This window comes from Haliotis asinina, chromosome 3 (genome assembly GCF_037392515.1).
Source record: "Haliotis asinina isolate JCU_RB_2024 chromosome 3, JCU_Hal_asi_v2, whole genome shotgun sequence".
Lineage (NCBI taxonomy): Eukaryota > Metazoa > Mollusca > Gastropoda > Lepetellida > Haliotidae > Haliotis > Haliotis asinina.
In genome coordinates, this window is record NC_090282.1 from 37,007,302 (window position 1) to 37,032,498 (window position 25,197).

The window sequence follows — 25,197 nt, forward strand, 5'->3', positions numbered from 1 at the left end:
AAATATTTATTTGTACTAAGGCTTCAACATGGCATCCCAGAGATATTCAATTCCATGACATCTCCGGCTTTATGCAATATAAAAGTCACTCACCCATGGCTAAACACACGAACAAGTGGACAACTAGAGTCATTCTAGACTGTTAGATCGCAACACAGTTGAGTTGAGTTTTACGCCACACTCAGCAATATTGATAGCAACAAAACCGAAACTGAAATCTCTCAGTGAATATTCCCGTACTGACCAAAATCTCACAACATTTGACAATTTATGGAGGACAGAACTAATACGTACAGAACGAGACCTTAATTATATCTTTGAGGGCAGGATATTTCACCACGTAATCAAAATGTCGCTCTTGTCACGTTCAGCGAGAGTTTCACAATCTGAAGCCACTTATCAAGGTTTGTTATTGTGTTTTATTGTGAAAAGTCTATATTAAATGTTATTCGGGTTTATCAGGCGCTTTGACATGACACTGGAATATTGCTGAGTGAGGCGTACAACTAAACTCACTCACTCACTGTAAATAATCGAGTCTGGACCAGACAAGCTAGCAATCACAGCAGGAGCATTGATCTGCGCAACTGAGAACCGAAGAACACGTGTCCACCAAGTCAGCGAGCCTGACCGTCCGATCCCGTCAAGCATAGCCGCCTTTTATGGCAAGCTGGGTTGCTGAAGGCCATTTTATCCGGGACCTTCACAGGTATACAGTGAACAAGAAGGAAAGGAGAAAATGGGTCATCCCGAGATGCATTCAGAAACTGAATATCAGTCTCAGCAGTAAACGGCATAATTTCCCAAATACCTGGAGACCGCAACCGCTGACCTCTACACGACGAAGTCAAGGTGAATATTTCCGACTGTACTAAAATACTAGTCACCATATCCGATGCGTATTATTTAATTTACTTCATAAGGAAATGGTTATTTGCAGTGCTATTGTATGTTATTTAAAGTTGCTTATTGTAGTGCTATAAACTTTGTGTGTATGTGTTATATAAATGTGCACTATTTATCATGTACACAATTTACCGTTCTAATGAATTATAAATAAAAGTGACATTTGAAAGCGTGAATTTACGGTGAACATTTTAGCATTAACCCTACGTTTGTAAAAATTTCCCATTGTCTAGAACCAGTCGACCTGAAAGAAACATTCCTGCAAACCGACTAGTTTGTTTTTTACACCTTTCCAAAAGCCGGACTTACTTAACCGTCTGAATTATGCCCACGCCAACTGAGAACCATGTGCAAGTGATATCAATCTCGCGTATCTATCTATCCGCATCGGGACCATATGACCATTATTCCAAACCGCGTATAGTTCCAGCAACCGTATAAATGTTTAATAATGAACAGTCAGAAATATGCTGTGCTTAAGGTACTGCGCGTGGCGTATGAGGAAATCAATTGATTATTTATAAGGTACACAGTGAGATGAAACAGGCTTCACCCATGAGAACGTTATGAACATTAGTCTCCTCACACACAGCACAGGAAGGCTACATGTCTGGCAGCGTTCATGACACCAGTAACATCCATCACAAGAACGTCGGAGTTCAGAAATAAGGATCATGGCTTACGTTACTGTCACCCTCTAACGTTTGTACCAAGATCGTTGTAAGTACTGACAATAATCTGTGTTCTATCCTTCTAACGTTTGTATCAACTGCCTAAATACATCGTGGTAAGTACCTACAACAATGTGTGTCCTATCCTTCTGACGTTTGTACCAAGTGACTAAATACATCGTGGTAAGTGCCTACAACAATGTGTTTCCTATCCTTTTGACGTTTGTACCAAGTGATTAAATACATTTCGGTAAGGACTTACAATAATCTGTGTTCTGTTCTTCTAACGTTTGTACCAAGTCACTAAATACATCGCGGTAAGTACCGGCAACAATATGTTTCCTATCCTCCTGACGTTTGTACCAAGTGATTAAATACATTTCGGTAAGAACTAACGATAATCTGTGGTCTAGTCCTCTAACGTTGGTACCAACTGACATCGTTGTAAGTACTGACCATAATCTGTGTTTTATCCTCCAACGTTCATATCAAGTGACTAAATACATCGTTGTAAGTACTGACCAAAATCTGTGTTTTATCCTCCTGACGTTTATATCAAGTGACTAAATACATCGTTGTAAGTACTGACCAAAATCTGTGTTTTATCCTCCAACGTTCATATCAAGTGACTAAATACATCGTTGTAAGTACTGACCAAAATCTGTGTTTTATCCTCCAACGTTTATATCAAGTGACTAAAATCATTGTCGTAAGCACTGACCATAATCTGTGTTTTATCCTCCTACGTTTATATCAAGTGACTAAATACATCGTTGTAATTACTGACAATAATCTGTGTTTTATCCTCCTGCGTTTATATCAAGTGACTAAATACATCGTTGTAATTACTGACAATAATCTGTGTTTTATCCTCCAACGTTTATATCAAGTGACTAAATACATCGTTGTAAGCACTGACCATAATCTGTGTTTTATCCTCCTACGTTTATATCAAGTGACTAAATACATCGTTGTAATTACTGACAATAATCTGTGTTTTATCCTCCTGCGTTTATATCAAGTGACTAAATATATCGTTGTAATTACTGACAATAATCTGTGTTTTATCCTCCTGCGTTTATATCAAGTGACTAAAATCATCGTTGTAATTACTGACAATAATCTGTGTAAAGGAATTAACGCACGGTTGACCATGTGGTATTAATCAATAACGTTAAGTGATTGTGGAACCGCAAACCGTCGACTATGTGGACGTCATGACCTTTTGACGTATCGTTGTTTCAAATGGGCTCTGTGTCGATTTCTTTTACAGTTTAATACGTGTGAGTTGTGCATGTTGATGGTGTTATTGTGCGAGGTCAAAATGGCTTTAAGAACTCAATGACATATGCATGAGGTCTTATTTCGCCATTTCGGGTTTTTGTATGTGGACATTACGGGACATCGATCGTGCGGTATCCAAGTGCGGTGTCTTTAGTTGCAAAGGACTTATTTATGGACTACTATAATTGTATGCAGCAAACCTTTTCCCACAATTATATAAAATCTATGCTAAAACAAAGTTACGAACCTGTCTATATGATAAAAATGTGTCTATGAACTGGTATTAACCGGTATATCATGTGTTTATAAACGGGTGAGTCTGTCCTGCACCACCGGTCGAGCTCTTCATAAAGGCATGTTGAAAGCATAGTCTGACCTGCGCCTACGGTGACGCCGTGTAGTCGATGAAGTGGAAAGGCGGATAATAGCACAATCCCTGGAACATTGATGGCGATCAAATATACATAATCCTAGCTCTTCATGCGCTGGCACAAAGCCAAGTACTCATACGCTTAATATTGGAAACACACAAGGGAGATAACTCTACAATGGATTTCGAATGGAATGACATGCAAATAATTATCCACTTGTCCGTGCACTTTTCATGTTCTAAGTGCATATGTCCGATACGAGATGAGAGAAGTTACCCAGAGAGGGCAAATCTGAACAGGAAAAATTCAGTTGGGCCTTATACAATGACAGTGATTCACAGACTTTGAGGTATTTTGGCAGAAATGTCGGGTGTTGTTTGTTAACAGAATTTCATGTTTGGTATGGTAGCCTATTCTAGGTATGGGAGACCTTGACTTGCCAACCAAGAGATTGTATCTGTGTTTTTCAGTCCGCGTTAGAGTTTGCATATGGTATATATCGTTGGGATATTGTGCGTGCTGAACTAAATGCTTCTCTTACCTAGGAAACTGTTCCCTTACACATACTATAAATATGCATGTTATTTTAGTTGGTTGGTGTTACAAGCTTCACTCGTCACTCAGCTATATAGCAGAGGTCTGTAAATAACCACATAATCATGTGATCAATGACATGAGTATCGCTCTACACAGCTGGGACAACATGACATAAATCAACGAGGTCAGTGTCAGTTATTTTCAGTGAGATCAATTTTGACTAAAAACCAAACACAAAACTTGGAAAGAAGCCCACATGTGACCCAGCAGCCGAGTTCAGTGGTAGGCTGATGCTACTGTAATGATGGCGCATAAATGGACTGATTCACGTTCATCCAGACGAATAATTTCATAGCTCTCTTCTCGTTTCTTTGAGATAGCTCGTCAATAATTTGTTCTCATACTTACGTATTCAGATCTTCCATATGGTGATACCATTGTGCTCGGCACAATATATACAAATAATCAACATCACAACTCTCCGACAGATATTTCCAATCAACTGAGCTGCACAGCTTGTTCAAATACAGCCACTGATCGAAATATCGGATTGTGATTGTGACGGACAGAGCTGCACAGCTTGTTCATATACAGCCATTGATCGAAGTATCGGATTGTAGATGTGACGGGCAACCAAGTCAGGTTACTTAACGATAGGTGGGCCTTTCAAAAGTCAGCATACTTACTGAATACAGATGGCAATGTCGGTGTGACGTGCTCATGATGTATGTACAAAATTTACCTACTTTTGCTTCTAGCTTGAAAATAGTGATGTGAATAGTTGTATTGGCAGTAGTATTGAACATCAACCATTGTTCATGTTTTAATGTATAAATTGATTCGTAAGGATATGATCTATTTTCTGTTAATATGAATGCAAAATGTCGTTCGTGGAACTTTTTGTTTAAGGATATGTGCCACTGATCTAAAACAAAGTTCATCATACATCTTAGCTTGATTTGGCCTAAGTGAGTGAGTATGGGTTTATACCGTAACGGCTTTTAGCAATATTCCAGCACTATCAGGGTGAGAGACACGAGAAAAGGGATTCACACATTGTAACTATGTGGGAAATCGAACCCAAGTCTTCGGTGGAGCGGACGTTTTCACCATTAACCTATCCCACCACCACCCTTATTTGGATGAGCAACCATTTTTATCTTGTACTGACGTGAATGTATTTTATGCTCATGTCGTACCCAAGTCGTTGGCGTGTAAAGTTAGTTTGATCTGTACCTGAAACAGCGTTTGTCCAACAAGATGCTCACACAAGTTCTAGAACAACACGACAACACATAAAAACTGAAACAGAATTATAAAATTAATTCCAGAGCTCGAATTGCAGCGCGAATTGCAGATTTAATTTAATTTGCGATTTAGAAGTAGTCCTGGGCCCTTATTCTCGAAACGTTCGTAGCCCTAAGAATGCTTAACTTTGATCGTAGCCAATGTGTTAAGAATGGGCTTAAGAAGTTCGTAGGGCTGCGAACGTTTCGAGAATAGCTAGCCAGATGTCCGGTAGCTATTTGAATAATGCTGAGTGTTGCGTAAAACTTAATTCCTTCGCTCATTTAATATATCATAATCGTATGATGTTTGGGTCGGGCCATTAAACATGGAAACCGCTCCAATATGTTGCAAAACGAATACCATTTTACTTCGCTTATACGTAGCAGAATTTCTGCACTTCTTGTCACCTGACATAATAAAAAATTAATACACCGTTTTATGAATTTTCATTAAATTTCAGTAATCGGAATAAGTAAATGCATCATCGTGTCACTGTCACAAGGATCCAGTTGGTTGAAGATTTAAGTCAATTTGTTCCGTTCTGTTCATTCACTGATCTATGGATCGCGTGATACTTGATTGTCATGTTTGATCACAAGCATCTGTTGCAGGGAAGGGCTATCATGGCGTCAGGAAATACATTTACTTTTATATGCAAACTGTGTGAATGGCGGGTACTGTTAGTATGGCTGGACATATCTATCATTTTCACACTTAAAAGAAGCCACAGAGATTGGTTGGTTTTACATTTTCAGGGTCAGTAAAGGCCTATTTGCGCCCAGGAAGCCACCTAGTGACGTATCTGAGTTATCTACGCTTAACGCCAAATGAACTCCGTTGTGGCAGATAAACAAGACTGGGTATTTCTTGCATTGGCGTTTGATGCTTGCACCAATCTTGGGAACAGTGAATATCGTTTGTACCTGGGTTTCATCTGGTGCAATAAAGACTACGTCATTTTAGCGTCCATTAAATTATGTAACAGGAGTATTCTTTGTGTTCAACAATTAGGGATATCGATTCTCTCTGCAAGATCCGTGAAGCTGCATGCATGTTTTGTACCAACGACCACGACAAAACACAACATTGATCGGCGATCAGTATTTACCAGGATGATCAATATCTGGATTGAAGCTGTTAAAATATGTCAGCTCTTGCTGGTAGTTTTCAATTCGAGTTGCAGAAAAGATGGACATAAGCACACGGGGGAACTAGTATTGGACTAACCTTTAGTCTCTGAAAAAAATGTATATATAAATCCGAGAGAAACAAATCTCTCTATCAAAATTTAAAAGGAGCCCATTGAGAAGGCCGATTCAGAATATGAGGAAGTCTAGACTTGCTTTATTTGTAGCCTTAGTATTCTGCCCAGTGCTTAAAAGGAAAGCAACTTTTTTTCCGGGAGTGTGACACTGTGGCTTTTGGTCCATTTCATCCAACAGGTTTTTTTTATTTGAAACAGATTTGTCTGTCAGACACCCATCTAAATGACAACACTGTCCATCATGACACTGCCGTATTGACGCCGCCGCTATAAATAACGTTACTGCACTAAGTGGCAGAAATATTATATTGAACAGCAAATAAAACGCTAATATCGGAAAACATGAAATCTCATGACAGAAAACTTTCATGTTTATGTCTTCTATGCGAGTGAGTCTTTGCATGCTTGTGTCATGTTCTATTCTCGATTATTCATTGAAGTGTTGAAGCGTCTATTGTATGTACCAAAGGAACTTTTGATGTTTTAATGTGGTCTTGTAGGTGTACCTTAATTTTATTTATCATTGCCATCCGAGAAGACCCGGGTTAGAGCTGATCTTCAGTAACCCATACTTGTAAAAGGCGACTAACGGGATCGGGTGGTCAGGCACGCTGGCATGGTTGGCACATGTCAACGTACCCTAGTTGTGCAGGTCGATGATTATGCTGTTGATCACTGGATTGTCGCTTATTTACAGATCGCCGCCATATAGCTGGAATATTGGTGAGTGACGGTGTAAAAGTAAAGTTAACTCAATCACTTACCGTTACCATGGATCTGAACGTAACATCTGATCACACAACAAACTTTACATCATCCATGACCAGCACGCAATGTGCATGAACAGAGAATCCAAAGAATGTTCACCTACAGTGGAATTCACACAGCCAAGGAGGATACTAATGGCAAGATCTTTAGAGACATACCTTTAATGTCACCATATTGGATCGATGCCGAAGGTAATGGTATGTTCGAGAAGGAATTTGACCACGTGTTAACACTCATATAATCATATTGTTATGGATAGGTTAGAATATAATACATATGAAATACATACCCTTCATGCGCGAAATACAAGCATACCTAGATGTGGACATAAAGTTATTTAAACAACCACAATTTTAAAGTCCTCTCGTCTATGGAATATTAATATATGCATTTACAAAACTCGGGCATGATACATTTGACATGTGTAATTACATGAGTCGACAACTCTCAAACTTAGATGTTTTGAATGCTAAAATACGGCTTTCATATACACAAGCAATATTTACTCTATTTTGTGTTACTATAGACACGCGTCTTCTGTAAATTGTTTACAATTGTGTATGAGCATTAACTAACGTGTGTAAATGACCTATGTAAAAGGTTCGAGACAGACAAATTCATAACTTATATAATCGTAGGAAGAAAAAGCTAAAGGAAATCCAGTCTTTCTAGCCCTGTATGCTCGTATACAGCTGTATACGGACCAGTGTCGACTTCAGGACAAAGCAAACTGGCAAATCAAGAAACATACACATGGACAAAAGCATCACAACATCCCAAGTTTCTGATAACATCTGTCTGTTGCCATTAAGCGTCGCAAAGGAACTTACTCAGACCTCAGTTTAACTTGCCATCTAAATAAAGTGACTCATAGGGAATAATGAAATTCAGACCAGAAATGGCGAGGGGTTTATTCACAGAAGCAAACATGACAAAAAATGAGTTTGTTGTGGTGATAACGCTGATAGATTGACGTGAAAAAGTCAAGAATAATCTCATAAATATCAACAACACAGCACAACGTCCCCAACTTCTGTAACCTCCGCCAAGTGCAACAACATTCCTGACCCCCTCCTCACAGAATTTGAATATGTTCTCAGAGGATGGTCATCGAGATGTGGTACAACAACTCTATCCAGAATGAATGTCAGTCACGTACCATTGTTCACTCAGATTTTGCCTGATTGGCACAAAGTCGACTGTACAGTAACGTCAGAGGCATCCCATACCATAAACGAACCCTCACCAAACGCCACTTGCTCCAATATGTTTCGTTGTACACATGCAATGTTTCTGCAGCTGAGCCATCAGCCATGACCAAAGGAGACTGAGTTTCATGACGTTATATTCCAGCGGCTTGGAGCTTAATGCCGAGCTAGTTGTGCTGAGTTTGATTTGTGCTGTGTAAATAACGGACGTCTGATAGATTATCTGACTTCAAACAGGCCGAAAATCGGGTATTTCGGAAATTATTTTTCACCAACGAAGCCCCAAGAGGAAGCCACTCTGTTTCTAACACACGAACAAATGAACGTCTTTTGATTCTGAGAAGGACTGTATCCTTATTATGGGTTATGCCTGATAGTCGTTGGATAACAGTCGATGATCTCCATGAGGCCTCTGCATGACTGCCACGTTAAGCATCTATAGCATACACCACTCCGGGCAAAACATGGTAATTTGATGAGGATGTATTTGAGACGAGTATTGTCGTTGTTTTACACCTTAAGTCGACAGTATTTCGGCAACAGGTTTCAACCATATGTTTCAGTCAAATCTAATTTAGAAGAAGAAGGGTTTATTTTGCATAAAGGCCATACGGCCCATCGTGCAAGGTGGTTTTCAGTGATTTTGGTTTCAGTTTGGTTTTACAACAATGACCAGTTTCATTCAACCACGCTAACAGGAGCAAAATGAACATGTTCTAAAAACTTGACAAAATTATTTATGATATTAATGTCTGATGAAGTAGTATAAACAATAGGGGTACGGGACCAATCCCATGTTAGGCATAGAATCAATAAGTATCACTTACTTGTATCGCACCTTTCGGTATTGAAGAAGGAATAACGTAAGAAGTATATAATAAACCCATATTCTTTTTCTCTTTTATATTGGTTTGCAACGTGGCAGTAGCACATGTGAAATCGCCAGTTCAGCATGAAATAAATAATTTGGAGGAATGACGTCATATTTCTCATTAACATCTATGTAGCAGCTCCATTTATTAAAAGATACACATAAACCATATTTTCGATATTTTCCTTCTTAATCGGGTTCCTTTGGTAAAATCCCACTAGACTGTCTTTCATCCTTAAATAGTTTTAAATGAGTCCAAACTTTTTTATCAGTAAAAGTTTTTCATAATCTACTCCTTTATTTTTAAGTTTACTTTTGTATTCCAATCAATATTTAATACGGAATCCGGAAAAGTATGATGTTCTATGGCTTTTTCACATCTCCTAATAAACTCTTTGGTAGAAATTGTTTGAAATGACATCTTAAATTTTGCGCTATACTGTATATATGTGTAAAATCTACCTGGTTACACATCAATTAAAAATATTGAATTCAGCGAAAAAGTTTAACATGTATCCCCTATCATGTCATTGGTTTTCATAATAGCCTTGTTTTATGTATTTTTTTCTCATTGTCGGAGATGGCTGATCTTATTTTATGAAACTTTGATCGAATCTCTTCTTTCATTTTGTTATATATTTTGAGTTCACACAGGATCAAACGAAACCCTTCCTCTGAGATTTTACTGTCACTGAGTGCAAAGGAAATATGTTCTTCTTTCGTGTTTAACTTTGCTTCAGCAAGAATTCTAATCTCATCGTGTTTCATTGCTTTACGATTCAATTTACAGGATACAAAATTAAATACCGACCTCGTCATTCCTGTCAGCTGTTATTTCAAGGCCTGACACCACAGGTGCGGCTACGATGGTGGTCAACAACCCAACTGCTACTGCTCCTAATCCCATGCTAGTTGTTAAAAGGGTGGTATCATCCCCACCCATGTACGTTAAAGCTCTACTGTATTTTTTGTTTACCCGAATGTCATGGTCCTGTTCTAGCTGACGTTTCATTTCACATATCTGCTTAAGCCAAAACCCTTCTACACTTCCCGTTGCATTTCCTCCTTCATCTATGACTGGGTACGGCTCTGTCCTGTATGTGTGTATAACATATTTTGTACAATATTTTTTAATTGTCTTTCATTTAATTTTTTATTAATATATTTGAGGCTTATAAGGTTTAGATTATTGTACAGGTAAATGGGTGAAAAATGAATAGGTCTGGCTTGAAATATAATGCGAACCTAATCGAGGCTTACTGATGGCTTATATCCTTATCTTATTATGATGCGGTAACGTTGATTCTCGTGTCTGTGGAACCAGTGTATTATCAGTTCTTCTAAAAGTGTTCTTGGCATGAATTCTGTGCGAGATATACTTCTATAACTAGAATGGTGTGTGATTTCATGCTATAATTGCATCTAAAAAATCAGGTTGGTAATCATACATGCTGTGAATTAATAAAGTGGCATTCGAGTCAACTGGAGCTAATATGTTGGCAGCGTGACCTGGTATTCGTAATACTTGTATTGTATTATCTCTGAATGGATTAAAGGACTTGAGAAGAATCCCGTTGTTAGTACTTTTGGAAACGGAATCATTTTGATTAAAAAAAATGTAAGGTGAGGTGGGGTATGTTGATCAACCATTCAGGCTCTTTAACATCTGCTAGCGACATCCGTTCTTACACGTTGTCTTTATAGTATAGGAGGTACAGGGTGTTTTCCTCACCAGGTAAATTGAACCACTTGGTGTCTCCAAGATCACTGAGTGTGATGTTGGGGTGATAACCTGAAATTATTTAACATATAAACTGTTGCAAAATAGTTTCTAACTGTTTTTTCTCATAATTTCTAAAGGGTTACTTCAATTCCATGAAATATATGTTATAGGGTAGAAAAATCTTGGTTAGAGATATAGTGTCTTCCACATTAACAGAGGCTGGTGTGTGAATGGTCTTCCACCCGCACATAAACAGAGCAAACGTGATTCTTGTGTTTTTTAGTCCACTGGAGTTTTATTTCCTTCACGATCTCAATCTCGCGCAGAGGTGGTTCACCTAGGTAGACTTGGATGACCAGAGTGGAATTCACCTGTAGACTTTCCAGGATGGTGACAACTCCATCGAATTCAGACACTAACTGCAATACCGCATACTCCTTGGGTTTACTCAATAGCATGTTGGCTGACATAGCCGAGACTGGGCTGATGATAACACTGACTCTCTGAGTAAGGACGTAAGCTATGACTAGGATTCCGTTGTTAAAGACCTTGTTTAGGCAGTGGTCTTTGTTTTCTGGGAATACGTATCGGGAACCTAGAGTGATGTTGACAAACCAGTTGATTCGAGATGGTAACATCGTCCACTTGTCATTAGTGAGCATTAGATAGTACGGTTTGTTTTGATCAACGTTCATTCTGTCAGAGTCTTCTAGATCAAAGAATTTACCACCGACAGATGGGTATATTCTCCATTCGAATAGAACGTATCGAGTGTTGCAGCAGATCTTGATATATCTAGGTTATTAAAGTTACTACCAGATCCACCGACGACGGGAACTTCAACGCGTCTGTAAAAAATTGCTTTTAAGCTGAAAAGCGTACATTTTACCATCTATTCCTGATTCATCAAATCCCCTAGTATCACTTAGGTCCTGGCCCTTGAGAGGACACACACTGTAGAATCCACTGGTTATTATGTGTCGGGATCTACTGACAAACATCTTATTATTATTGTTGTTGATGTTGGTCCATCGTGGATAGTAAGTGATATCTCATAGTGCTATTTTGAGTTGACCAGATGTGTTATCAATGGCGTGCATCAGTTCAACGGCCTCACCTCTCGTTATACCCGGAAGCATAATGTACATATTATAGTATGAATTATATTTATATATCAAATAATAATATGTATAAACTGGGAGTGTGTTACCCCACACATGAAAATCGTGGTTGACGTGGCTGGTTGGTCATTCAAAACCCAGTTCATACACTTGCTTAGAAATTATAGTATTTCAGTCACTAATGTGAAAACAGTTCACGATTGGTTTTGCAACCCTATGCAGTTCTGGCAGAATCAATTCAATTTCACCATATTGTGTGTGACGACTGGATATTGACAGACACTAGGTGAATTGAGTAAATCCGTATTTCACATGTACTACCATAGCAGGAATGCAAATCGTGGCATGCAGTCCACAAACCGTACAATCCACGAACTCGACCCAAATATGGATTGGTGTCTCTTGCAGAGGCCAGCGAAGATGTGGTTAGAAAATGGGATTACAAGTCGTATCACTACTTTAAGACAAACGAGTGGGATGACCACTACTTAGCTTTGATGACAGCAAGGATTCTATGCAACTGATAATCAACAAAATCACAGGCTACAACAAAGAAATAATCATCCCCATAGCTGACCAAAAATTGGGTGTTAACCCTGATGTCAACATCTCCCACGTACCACCACCCATGAATACTGGTGAAATGGGTACAGTGGCATCACCCACAGAGTCAAGGTTCAGTCCACATCACCAACACAGCCCCAACAACCACACCTGTAGGGGTCCAATCAGCAGCACATCGACTGTAAAACAACGCTGGTGGTCGTTGGGGTCGAGGTCGGCTTGGGTTTCTTGCGGTTAAAAATTCCTTAGCAGAAACGTGTACAAGCGATGAACGCGATGATCGAGCCATGTGACTGTTTTAGAGAGGGTGCTTATAATTAGTAACCATGATGCGATGCTACCCAGGATTCCCACCGTAGGTAAGAAAATTATCGGACTGACCCGTAGATGTGTCCAGGGTATAGTGGAGACTTTCTCCTTGGTATATATTTGGTTGCCGGAAAGTAGATTTGACGTATAGCTTGTTTTTGTAACCAGCTTTTGGCTTCTTCACTCGAAAGCCCAGGACTTGAATAATATCATGCTGGGTCCAAACCGTACTGCTTCGAACACGTTATTCTGAATATCTCGAATACATCTGCCAGCAAAAACAGATGTGTTTTCAAATACAAATCATGGTAATCTAGGGCTTCTTGCATTTTTTGTAATGATCTGTCTATAGAAGAGTTGATAGTGTCTGGTTGCATTGTCACTTCTTGATTACATCTCAAGTAAACATTTGTGTACATGTATTCAGTTGTTTCATTCGCCTGTTGTTTCTCTAGTGTCATCTTAAACGTGAGTTGAAATTTAATACATCTCAAATCTTTCAGTTATTTGTTTACATTGTTTTATGTCAAATGCCATTTTTTTTATATCGTCAACATCTATGTTTTTTTTTTAAGTTCCATCTTCCAACTTCTCAATATTTACCTACAGCATGCTCAGTAGGCGTGAATTGTAATCCTATAGGTTTTTTTCTTTTAGTAATTCAATGAGCTCAGATTTCCTCATAATAGAATAACCTCGCATTCCACGTTCACGTGCTTGCGTTGTTAGTTCTCTCGCAGTAGATGTTATTTGACAATAGAAACCTCATAAATCTAGTAATTCATGTTTAATCATACGAGAATAACCTCTAAGTTCACGGTTACATGCCTGCTTTTTCAATTCATGTATTGTCAACATATCCCAAAGTTACAAACAAAGATTGTTTATACTATATGTGAAACAATTCTCTAAATGACTATCAGTAGTAAAAAGTATGGCTTACCCAATATCCTGTGCGCTAAACAGAAGATGATGTAATAGATATAGGATTGTGCAATCTCAGGATATACCCCTTAAACTGAGAACGTGTGAGCTGGTCTGCAGTACAGCAATTGGTAGCGATGCTGATTCTCATGTATACGCTTACACACCCATGTATTTGTGAATACATCTTTCTTCTTTCTTCGTTTATTTCACAGATGAGATGATAAGTAGTCGTGTTATGGGTTTACAAATTAATAGGAGTGAGGAATAGAATACTTATTGATTCCTTATCTATGCCTTACAATGGGTGGTCCCGTACCGCCATTGTTTATACTCATGATGTACATATGCTGTGGAGAGAATCATAATATCCATGGACCGTTTCAGGAATGTAACACTGACGCATACCCTCATAGTATTTACAAACATTGACAATATGAGTTTCATCCTCAATACTTTGACTTTGACACGATATCATCATTGCAAGAGGCAATACTTGTCTATCATATTTGATACCTAGTGCACTACACCCTGATCTAAATAATGTGAACAGACACTTGCACTTATGACTGATGTTCAGTGGTAAGTATTTTGCACGGGTCAGCAGAGATTTATTTGACTTACAGAAAGACAGCAAAAGAACATTTAGAGAAAGATGCCACTATTGCGTGGAACAGTTCTTAATTCTTTCAGTCAACATATATAGACACGTCTTTGTGTCGCCGTCATCTTGGGAAATTCAAGCAGTACCAAACCCAAAATGAAATAACAAATCCCTGACATGTCGAGCCCATTCAGTCCATCTGAATTCAACAGATAATACGAATTGGTAACATTGATCTGGATATCTACTTTGATGCATTCTTAGTAATCTCAGCCAGTATTAAATACATTTGACATAATAAACATTGCATAAGGGTGGCCTCCCACATTAACCATATGCAAGAGCTTTAGATGATCTGCAGCTAATCTGAAGTAAAAAATAGTAGAAGTTTCGATGGACAATTTCAATAATTTCTCTCTTTTTAAACCCCCATATCTTGGGAGCATAAGCTAGAATTAGTACAATATTTTTACAAAAAATATAAAATCCCTCTGACAGTGACATATCATATCGTCCGATAAATGACTTGATCGGCCGCAGTGCCTTGTTAGTTTATTCAGAATGTTTTACATGCCCTAGTCCAAATCAAATTGGGAGTTATCATTAGTCCTAGGTATAAATATAGACTGTTTCCATCGGAATACCATTATAAAACCATTTTTCATATTTGGACAGGGCTCCACCAGTTTTAAAAACAATAATTTTACTTTTATCAGTATTAATATCCATGCCCCATTTATGTGAATACATATATAAGGCATCAAGGCGACGCTGTAATTTAAAAATCGTGTTGGATATCAAAACCAGGTCGTCTGCAAATAGAGCAATGACATTCGACATTTTTTTCGAAGATAAATATACCATCATCAAACTTAGTTTCTAATGTCAGTACAAGCTCATTAATATATAGAGAGAATAGTACCGGATCAAGGACACAGCCTTGCCGAACCCCACATGCGCTACCAAATTATTCAGTTGATTTCTTACCATACTCATAGGTTACAGTGGCCTTGACATTAGTATACATATTCTTAATCAACTTGAAGAATTTACCATGGATCCCATTTTGCAGAACACACTGTAGTTTAAACCTATTCACCATATGAAAGGTCTTGTGGAGGTCTATAAATGCAGTGTATGTCTTCCCATTTTTACGTGTAAAATACCTCTGAATGATTGTCTTGAGAAAAAAGATAATGTCTACAGTTTGAATGGTTTGCCTTAAATCCACCCTGATATTCTCCAATTATCCCACGAAGTTCCAAAAAGCACTCCAGTCTTTTGTTTAGTACCGTAACGAAAATGTTACTCATTACATTCAGAACAGCTGCCCCCCTATAATTCAGATCTAATTTATGTAGCGTATAATTTCATATTTATGTAGCATATAATTTCATATTTATGTAGCATATAATTTCATATTTATGTAGCATATAATTTCATATTTATGTAGCATATAATTTCATATTTATGTAGCATATAATTTCATATATCCGTCAATGTGTAATTGAAAAAGTATTCAAAAGGCGTAAATCTCACCAGTGTAGAAACATCTTTTGCCGTTTACTCATCACCTTACTTCAGAAGGTCACCACGAGACCTTTTCTTGCTAGAGTTCGGTATGAAACGTATGCGTCACGTACAAGAAGTGAGGTAAACATACCTCGCCTTGCATCACCCCAATTTGTTCCCAGGTGCGTTCAGCAGACAGTGAAAGTGTGCTCATGTAGGTTCACGTGGAAATAAACTCCACAAACGTACTGATATTTGCCCATGAAGTGATGTCAACGTTGGACACAAGTATAAGACTTGGTAGGGTAAAGAATGCTTCCAGCGTACTAGGTTCCAGGTCAATTCTAAAGTACGGTATGTTAACGTGACATCCATTCCAGGTGGAGAAACTGAAATTAATATTTTATGATATGTTTTTATGCGAGGTATATAACGGTTTACTCGAGACGTATTGACAAATCGTTGTCTTTGTTTCCAAAGATGACTTGCCTTCCCCAACTACGTCGATGTGGATTTATGAAGCGACGTGGAAGAAGAGTTCCGAGTCTGATTGCTGGTTTAGTGGCGGTTGTTTTCCTTTTGCACATTTTCACAAACGGTAAGTAGAATACCAATTTTCATTCTAATTATTTTTTTATGTAGGCTTATGTACCCAACTACTGTGTCTTGTACATAGTGACCCATGATCGTGTGTTCGAAACCTGATTATTTTTGTAGGTCAACACTATACTAGTGGTTGTGTGTTTCACCATGATGAGACACGATGGGGTAGCCTTATGGTTGAAGCGCACACTTGTCACGCCGAAGAACGAGGTTAGATTCAATGCGTAAAGTCTATTTCTGGCGTTCTCTGTCGTGATATTGCTGGGATATTGCTCGGTCGCTCATTGATAACTCAAACGTAACTGATGGGATTTGCATCACGATATTTCATATTATAATTAGTGTACCTTAAGTGTAAAAGTGTCGGCGCGTCACTATCTAATCAATAACTTGCCCATTGGAATTATACTAGCTCACAAAGCGCTTTTGCTTGTATTTCCACTGACTCTGATAGTGTGCTTTTGTTAAAAGTAGGAAACATTATTTGTAAACAATATTTCACATTACGAACATTGTATGATGTATTGGTTTCTTATGATTGTTGTGTGACAGTAATGTACGAAATGGGAACCTTTTACGTTTGAGATTGAAATATGTCCACACTGAAGTAAGAACGGGTTGTTAAGGGAAACGTCAAAATGTACGTTTCTAAATCAGGAACGCGCAACCTACCACGACTTCAATCCCTAACGCGTAATACTTGCACGGTATATATCAGTAATGCCTAACACCACAACACTTTGTCAGATTCTTCATTATTCGACAAGGCATACTGAGTAAGAATCCCCCAGATGCAATTTGTGGCCTTCTGTTCCACTCCTCTTGCAGCGCATGACCAACTTCAGCCAATGTGGCAGATGACATATGTCGAAGATGCACATGTCCCGTTATCGTACCCAACCAGTGTTTAACAGGGGAAAGGTCCGAAATTATTTCGACTCATAGAGATATAAAACTGCGTTTGCACAAAGCTGATTTAAACAGCATGCACAACAGTATTCTATACCTCTAGAAACACACTGACGTAAATGTTGACACCGTGAGGCAGAAAAGAAAAATGATCATTAGTATGTTTCCAAGAGCATCGCATCTAAGCAAGTTTCTGAGGCACGGGTATTCGCATCCTCAGTTTCTTCAGGGTATACGTTGCGCTGAATCTCCACTATATCCTGGATGCATTTACGGCCCGATAAATTTATTACCTCCCTTGTCTGGCTTTTTCATCAAATCAGGAGTCTAAGAAGTTGAGCGAACCAATCACAACTCACTTTCGCTTTTTAAATTATTTACCCGATTAAACTTGACAGCACGAACCAAGTGGAGGTTCTCTGAAAGAGGTAGAAGGAGTCCTTGCATACATTTTGTTTAATGTATCAGTTTGTTTGTATGATTTCCCGAAAATGTTAGTCGCACTGGTTCCTGATCTATCAATTCCAACTTCATTTTCTTTGGTCTTCTCTCTCACTGGGTTGTGTTATGTGACAGTACGTGTGCTATATGACGTAGTTATGCTTGGAAGTGCAGGCAATTTGATTGATAATTACTGTGTCCCACTGTGTGGTTGTTTGTGTTCTAACCTCCGCTTGACACATTCGTTGCCCAATTTGTGCAGGGAGCTTTGTTGTGAAACTTGTTTAAACGCTTCTTTACAGCTGTTCAACTGTCGAAGCAAACTGCTTGCTTCAGGGAGGTTTTCTGATTGTAGAAGGTCAGTTCTGTCTTAAAAGGACGAGACGAGGGCATTACTATAGACTCATACTAAGAACTGACTTACCAGTACCTTTCGATATCTATATCGGAAAACACCTACTTCCAACACCGTTTGTTGAATTTAAGAACGACGCGTTGTCTTCGGTTTTGAGTCTAACATTAATGGCTGCGGAAACAACAAAGGATTCTAAGGCTAAAAACTGGCATCAAGGCATATATTGTCAGTGTCTGGGTGTCAGCACTATATAAATGTATGCCAATTTCATATGGCTGGCACATCTATTGACAAATTCCATTCGGTTTATAAACCTAGCTTTTACGTGTTTCAATATAATTTACTGAATTTTTTTTGAGATCTTGAGTGGTAACGTAAACAGATTTCTCCTGTTACCTCTGTACGTACCGATTTCAAGTCAAGAACTATGGAAACCTAGAACGGATATTGTCGCATTCAAACAAAAAAGTGGCAAACGTAACCAAAGTGCGACAACGCGGCATTTTGACCATTTACCTTCTTGTTGCACCACTTTGGTAAATTTTGGCACTTTTTATGAGGGTGTCAACGCGACAATGTTCCTTCCAGGATTCAATACGTGACAGCTCTCACGCTTTTATGCAACAGAAACATAAAACTCCTGGCGTTCTGAATCGGAAAGAGGATACAATGTTTGACGTCATATGCAAACTCTAGCGACGCCTGAAAAATCAATCTCATGGTTGGCAAGTCACAATAGAATATACCCAGAATAGGCTGCCATACTAAGCGCATGGATCCTTTGATACACTAACATGGTGGGATAGCCCAGTACACAGAGCATTCGCTCGTTTCTCCGCAGAACCGGGCTCGATTCCCCACTTAAGTACAGTGTGTGAAACCCATGTCTGTTCCACGTTGTGGTGCTGAAATACTGCTAAAGGTAGTGTAAAACAATAGTCACTTATTCAGAAACAGATGATTATGTCGCCCTGTATTCTATAATTGCTGAAATACTCCTAAGGGTAGTGTAAAACAATAGTCACTTATTCAGAAACAGATGATTATGTCGCCCTGTATTCTATAATTGCTGAAATACTGCTAAAGGTAGTGTAAAACAATAGTCACTTATTCAGAAACAGATGATTATGTCGCCCTGTATTCTATAATTGCTGAAATACTGCTAAAGGTAGTGTAAAACAATAGTCACTTATTCAGAAACAGATGATTATGTCGCCCTGTATTCTGTAATTGCTGAAATACTCCTAAAGGTAGTGTAAAACAATAGTCACTTATTCAGAAACAGATGATTATGTCGCCCTGTATTCTATAATTGCTGAAATACTCCTAAAGGTAGTGTAAAACAATAGTCACTTATTCAGAAACAGATGATTATGTCGCCCTGTATTCTATAATTGCTGAAATACTCCTAAGGGTAGTGTAAAACAATAGTCACTTATTCAGAAACAGATGATTATGACGCCCTGTATTCTATAATTGCTGTTAAGCTCCGTTGAGAGTGTCCGAATAATATATGCAAGCACAATCATATATGTAAATACATTTGCGCATCAGAGAGAAAATTACCAGTCTCTCATATGCGACAACTCTTCGCTCCCATAGTTGTGAGAAGTCAGGACTCACTTCCACTAAGCGATCTTAGCTTTACAATGATTGTAACTCCCATTCTCCAACAAAGACTTAAGACAGTCATAGCGTTAAGGTCGCTTTGTTCAAGTAGGCCCAGGTCCTTTTTCTCTTCCCTCGTTTATAAGTAGACGGATAAATTTCTCTCTGCTGCGCAACCCTATTTGCGCTACGGTTTGCATGTGATGCAAATTATAGTTTTAACAATGTCATCAAGATAACTCCTCAACTCTGTTGCTGGAACTTGTGTGAGCACTTGATCTTTAGAATCGGGTAGGAGAAAGCAATTCAGGCGCAAATGTCAGCGCAGATGATCCGTGTCGACATGTGATAAATACCTCAAGGCAAATCAATGCATGTTTCATATCACGTATTGTATAAAATGTAAAATACTGTTAAATAAACCACATAGATTGCTTATTTTTCATATTTCACATGGTGCTATTTGCACGAAAATGGATCGACCAAACTCTGTCAGTTTACTGCAAAATACGCACATTATTCAATACATGGGAGTTCTGTCTAAAGTCGCTGTTGGCACATTGCACCAGTAAACATCAATAAAACATATAGCATTACGTGACAGGCTGCCAAGTGATGCAGGAGGCATGTTTTCCACCAGCTGTTACATGGTAGTAAAACGGAATAAAACATAGTTTTTCATTGACATTCTCTACACTTCGGTTAAAATGTGACGTTATTTCCATGAACCGGATCCGTGAAGGTATGGGGTAGAATAGCCCTTCTGCAACCTATAATTTCCATAAAAGGCGACTAATCGTAAAAGGCGACTAACGGGATCGAGTGGTCAGGCTCGCTGACTTGGTTGACACATGTCATCAGTTCCCATTTGTGCAGATCGATGCTCATGCTGTTGATCACTGGATTGTCTGGTCCAGACTCGATTATTTACAGACCGCCGCCATATAAATTACTCAGTGCGGCGTAAAACTAAACTCGCTCACTCACTCACTCACTCACTCCATGAACAGTGATTTAGCGCGACTTGTTTTGCAGGTTACGGCTCGAGTATTGCAAATGGAATGCAACTAGTTCCAGCCTGGCCAGTAAGTATGACAATACCGACTATCATATTAAAATCAGATATTACTTTCAAAAAAGTTCGACTGAATGATCTGAGGACATCCTATCATGGGTGAACTCAGGACGGTTAGGTTTGATCTGGTGGTGTTCAGCAACCCATTGTTTTGACATATGATGATTGTTTTGACATATGATTATTGTTTTGACATATGATGACATAGTTGCGTAAAAAATTAACTTGGGAATTTATTGTCCTCAAACAGATGACATTTCGTCTCTCAGGTTCACCTAACAGTGCCGACTCAGTCCGGATCGTCAGGGTTTCACGGACAATGGAACATGAACTTTCTGATATACAAAATCACTTCTGGTTAAAATCGATCGTACAAACCATTTACGGATTAACACCTTCAGCTGTGTACAGGCGTTCTTAACAGTAATTCCCTGATATGGGGAGTACAGTTTTCATCACACTTGCAGGAAATTGATCGTTACATTACCATGACAATGCCTTCGGCTGAAACACACATGAATTGCACCTATTGATATTCCAAGAACCTAAGCTGAATATGATATGATCCAAAGATCACCCTTATCTTGCGTGGGAAGGGACGTAACAGAAATGTGCTACTTCAAGCAACACGCATACGTATACGAACATGCCACTTTGTTGTTATGCAATTTCATTTCATTTTATTTCTGACACTGATTTCAGATTCATAGTGTTGGTGTCAATGCAAAAGCTCTGTCTCAAGATCGTCACCAGACCCTAGATCTAACCTATAACTCCACGTTCAAGGGAGGAAGGGGACTGTTGATGAAACGGTACCACGCCATTCTGGACAAGGCACTGGGTGATGTTCAGGAAGTGTATAAAGTAAGTGTGCGTAAGCCATGCGAATTCAAATCACGAACTATACGTGTATGTACATAGTCAATATTTCATCCTCCTTTGTCCAGAGAATTAGGGGCGGATGAGTAACCACTTACAGTGTTACGAGGGGATATAAAAAATTAGTGAACCTAACCGTATTCTCGAATTCCACTGTTTGCACTGTTTATTGTGAAGGATCATGTCCAAGCCATATCCAGAGTTTCACATGTGGTTAATGTGTGTGTGTCACGTTAACAAGCGATTGTTGTTTTCATTGCTATGTTTGATTCTACCTACCTCAAACACACCAAGTGTGCAGAACACGGCTGCTCGCATTGTGACAAGAACAAAGAAAACAGCACATATCACACCCGTACTTGTGTCACTACACTGGCTCCCCATCGAAGCTCGTGTCCAGTATAAAATCTTGACTCTAACATATCAGTGCTTCCATCAGACTGCACCAGAATGCCTGACAGAGTTAGATGAGCCGTATGTCCCATCTCGTGCATTGAGATCAACAGATCAGCTCCTTCTTAAAGTGCCCAAAGTAAACCTAAAAAAGTTTGGACATAGGTCATTTTCATTTCTCGCCCCATCACTCTGGAATGATCTACCTTTTCAACTGAGGGCGTCTACATCATTGACTATCTTCAAAACCAGCTTGAAGACATATCTCTTCAAAAGACTCTACAATGTATAATACATCCAGTGACAATGCATTTGTACATATTCTGTAGCGCATAGAGCAGGCACTTAGTGCCTGGAGATTCTGTGCATTATAAATTTACTTTATTATTATTATTATTATTATTATTATTATTAAGTGTTGTTTGCATATTTTGTTTCCTGAAGTGTGTGAAGCAGTTATTGCAGATTTTCCTCTAGAGTAGGGGACGGGTGTTACCAGGATATAATGTCAAAGAAAGCGGAGATCGTGCGGCTGATACATAGAAAACATATATTACGTAGAAAATAAAAGACAATAGATACATAGAGAGAGAGATGAAGACACTGACGTCAGTTTCTTAATAAAGCCGGGAAATCTGACAACATTGGGAGTATTTCAACGCATCCATCTTTATTCAGTCTGCGATTTATTTAAAAGGAAGATTATGTTTTGTGTGGGTGGGATTTAAATCAGAGAACTATTTTGAGATTGCTATTGATATAGCGCACACTGGGCAAGAAACCGGCAGAGACGTTGTACTGACTTTGTCTAATGATATATCCTTGATAGTATTCAAGAAATTCAGTTTGTTTCATTTAGGAAACTGATGAGACGATATACACGAAACGACTACAACATGCCAAGAAAGCATGTCACACCATTCCAGGAAGCGACAAGGGCGTGCGCTCGACCATCCCTACTCTTTGGTATATGAAACAGACCAACATGTTGTACTGCTCTGTTGCTAAGGCGGGGTCAAGCTTCTGGAGGCGCACTTGGAAGGCAGTGACAGATCAGAAAGGTGAAATAATACATTCACCATATGAGTATGCATACGAAGACTTCCATTCAGGCGCATATCTATTAACGGGCTTGCATAAATTCACAGACACCGATGCTTTTCTTGGAGATATGGTTAATTCCTCGCTGAAATTCATGTACACCCGCGACCCATACAGCCGTATTTTCTCTGCATATGTTGATAAAGTATTGGCTCCCAATACCTACCTATGGGGACGTGGGAGAAAAATCATATCGAAATTCAGAAATGGCTCTTCCGAGAAAAGCCGTTCTTGTGGTCACGACGTCACGTTTGGTGAATTTGTCCAGTCCATCATATCTACACCAACCAGATCACTCGATGCTCACTTTATCCCCGTCACGGAGTGGTGTGACGTATGCAGTCTCCAATATGACGTCATCGCCAAGATGGAAACCTTTAAGACCGACTCCATGTATCTCATGCATAAAGCGGGCATTTTAGGCAAACGAGTTGAGATCAAAGACTTTGCAATAGAATATACCGCTGATTCCTTCGTGGACTATGTAACGCGGACATTTTTACAAAGGAAGGGTTTTGGGAAGTGTTTGGCATTCCATACGGCCCTTCGCCGTTTGTGGAGACAGATGCAGATAGCCGGATCTATTTCTAAGGAGGAACAATATCCGTTAACACCAGCAGAAAGCGATACGGTAACTGAAGTTCAGTTGATAAATATTATGCTTGGCGCGTATAAACGAACTTCCTCAAGGTCAAGGTCAAACAAGAAGGAGGCCTTCTTACAAGCCTACCAGCAGGTCCCGTTGCACGACCTGGAACAGATACGTGAGAAGTACTCAAAGGACTTTTTGTTGTTTGATTATGACGATAGACCCAAAGAACTTTTTGACAAAACTAATCAACCACGCATAGAATTTGATTATTTTGATGTATTGAGAGAGTGAATTGCTCCTGCTAAACAACATACAATGATTTATTCAACGATCCTCACGTCTAGAAACAAATTGTTCTTCTCGGGATTCTTTTTGTGAAACGCAAACCTATTACATTTACTTTAATTATTTGATATGAGGTGGAAGGTAGTTGGTTTGTCTTTCTTTTGTTATGTTTACAAAACCAAAATCACTCCTATCCTTAACGCTGACTTTGTTGACACAGGTCAGTTGCAAAGATCGATGCTCATGTTGTATACACATGACTGTCTGGTCCAGATTCCATTCTTTTCCCTCCACTGCCATATAGCTGGAAAGTTGTTGAGTGCGTTAGACAACAGACCAACCAACCAACCAACCAACCTTACTGTACCAAATCAGAGATCAAGCACCCGTATGTGGTCTCTGACTATACTGTCAAATTCTATTACAATATCAGTTTTAATGGTGTTGTTCTCTGTAATTGCTTACCATGGCCTTAGTGTCTGGGACCATTACAAACTGAAAATAATTTTATGCTGACATTTATTTTGTTAGTTGCTTATATATTTTTAATTTGTAATGTCGCTAGTTGGGGGTTTAAGTCACATAAAATTATTTATGACAGCATTGTGTATATTCAGCAATTGTTCGTTATAACGAACTCAGACAGACCACTATGTTTAGTTCGTTATCAACTGAAATATATAGCATGTGCCTAGGACTGAAAAAGTGTCTATATTCGTCTATAACACAAATCCGCATATAACACAGTTATTTGACCTGCAGTGTATACTCTTTGGGGTTTCTGTTAACATGGTTACCATTAGCTAATATTTCCGCAAGATACGATCTTTGAATATTGCCAAAAACACTATTTTTAGCGATTGATTACTCACCGTTGTCATGGTTGTAACGTGCAAAATGTACATCACCCGGAAGTGAGCGTACGCTAAATAGCATTCGGAATCGTTCGGGTACGAACCTTTTCGAGATCAAAAGTTCAAAAGGTATGTGCACTTTCGCGATTTGGTAAACTGTGTTCTGATTGGTCAA

At 38.9% G+C, this 25,197-nt stretch overlaps 1 protein-coding gene across 4 annotated transcripts; it reads left to right on the top strand.

The window, feature by feature from the left end:
• Positions 1 to 562: 562 nt before the first annotated feature.
• On the top strand, positions 563 to 24,771 carry LOC137277917 (uncharacterized). Of its 4 annotated transcripts, XM_067809922.1 has the most exons (6): positions 563 to 852; positions 1,499 to 1,626; positions 16,408 to 16,525; positions 20,879 to 20,928; positions 21,621 to 21,782; positions 23,050 to 24,771. In XM_067809922.1, the coding sequence occupies exons 3-6, from the start codon at positions 16,408 to 16,410 to the stop codon at positions 24,172 to 24,174; spliced, it is 1,455 nt and encodes a 484-aa protein (XP_067666023.1). In that variant the 5' UTR covers positions 563 to 852; positions 1,499 to 1,626; the 3' UTR covers positions 24,175 to 24,771. The 4 variants fall into 4 exon arrangements, with proteins under 4 accessions (XP_067666023.1, XP_067666025.1, XP_067666024.1 ...); XM_067809924.1 differs by lacking the exon at positions 1,499 to 1,626 and having other exon boundaries at positions 574 to 852; XM_067809923.1 differs by lacking the exon at positions 563 to 852 and having other exon boundaries at positions 1,357 to 1,626.
• The last annotated feature ends 426 nt before the right edge of the window (positions 24,772 to 25,197 follow it).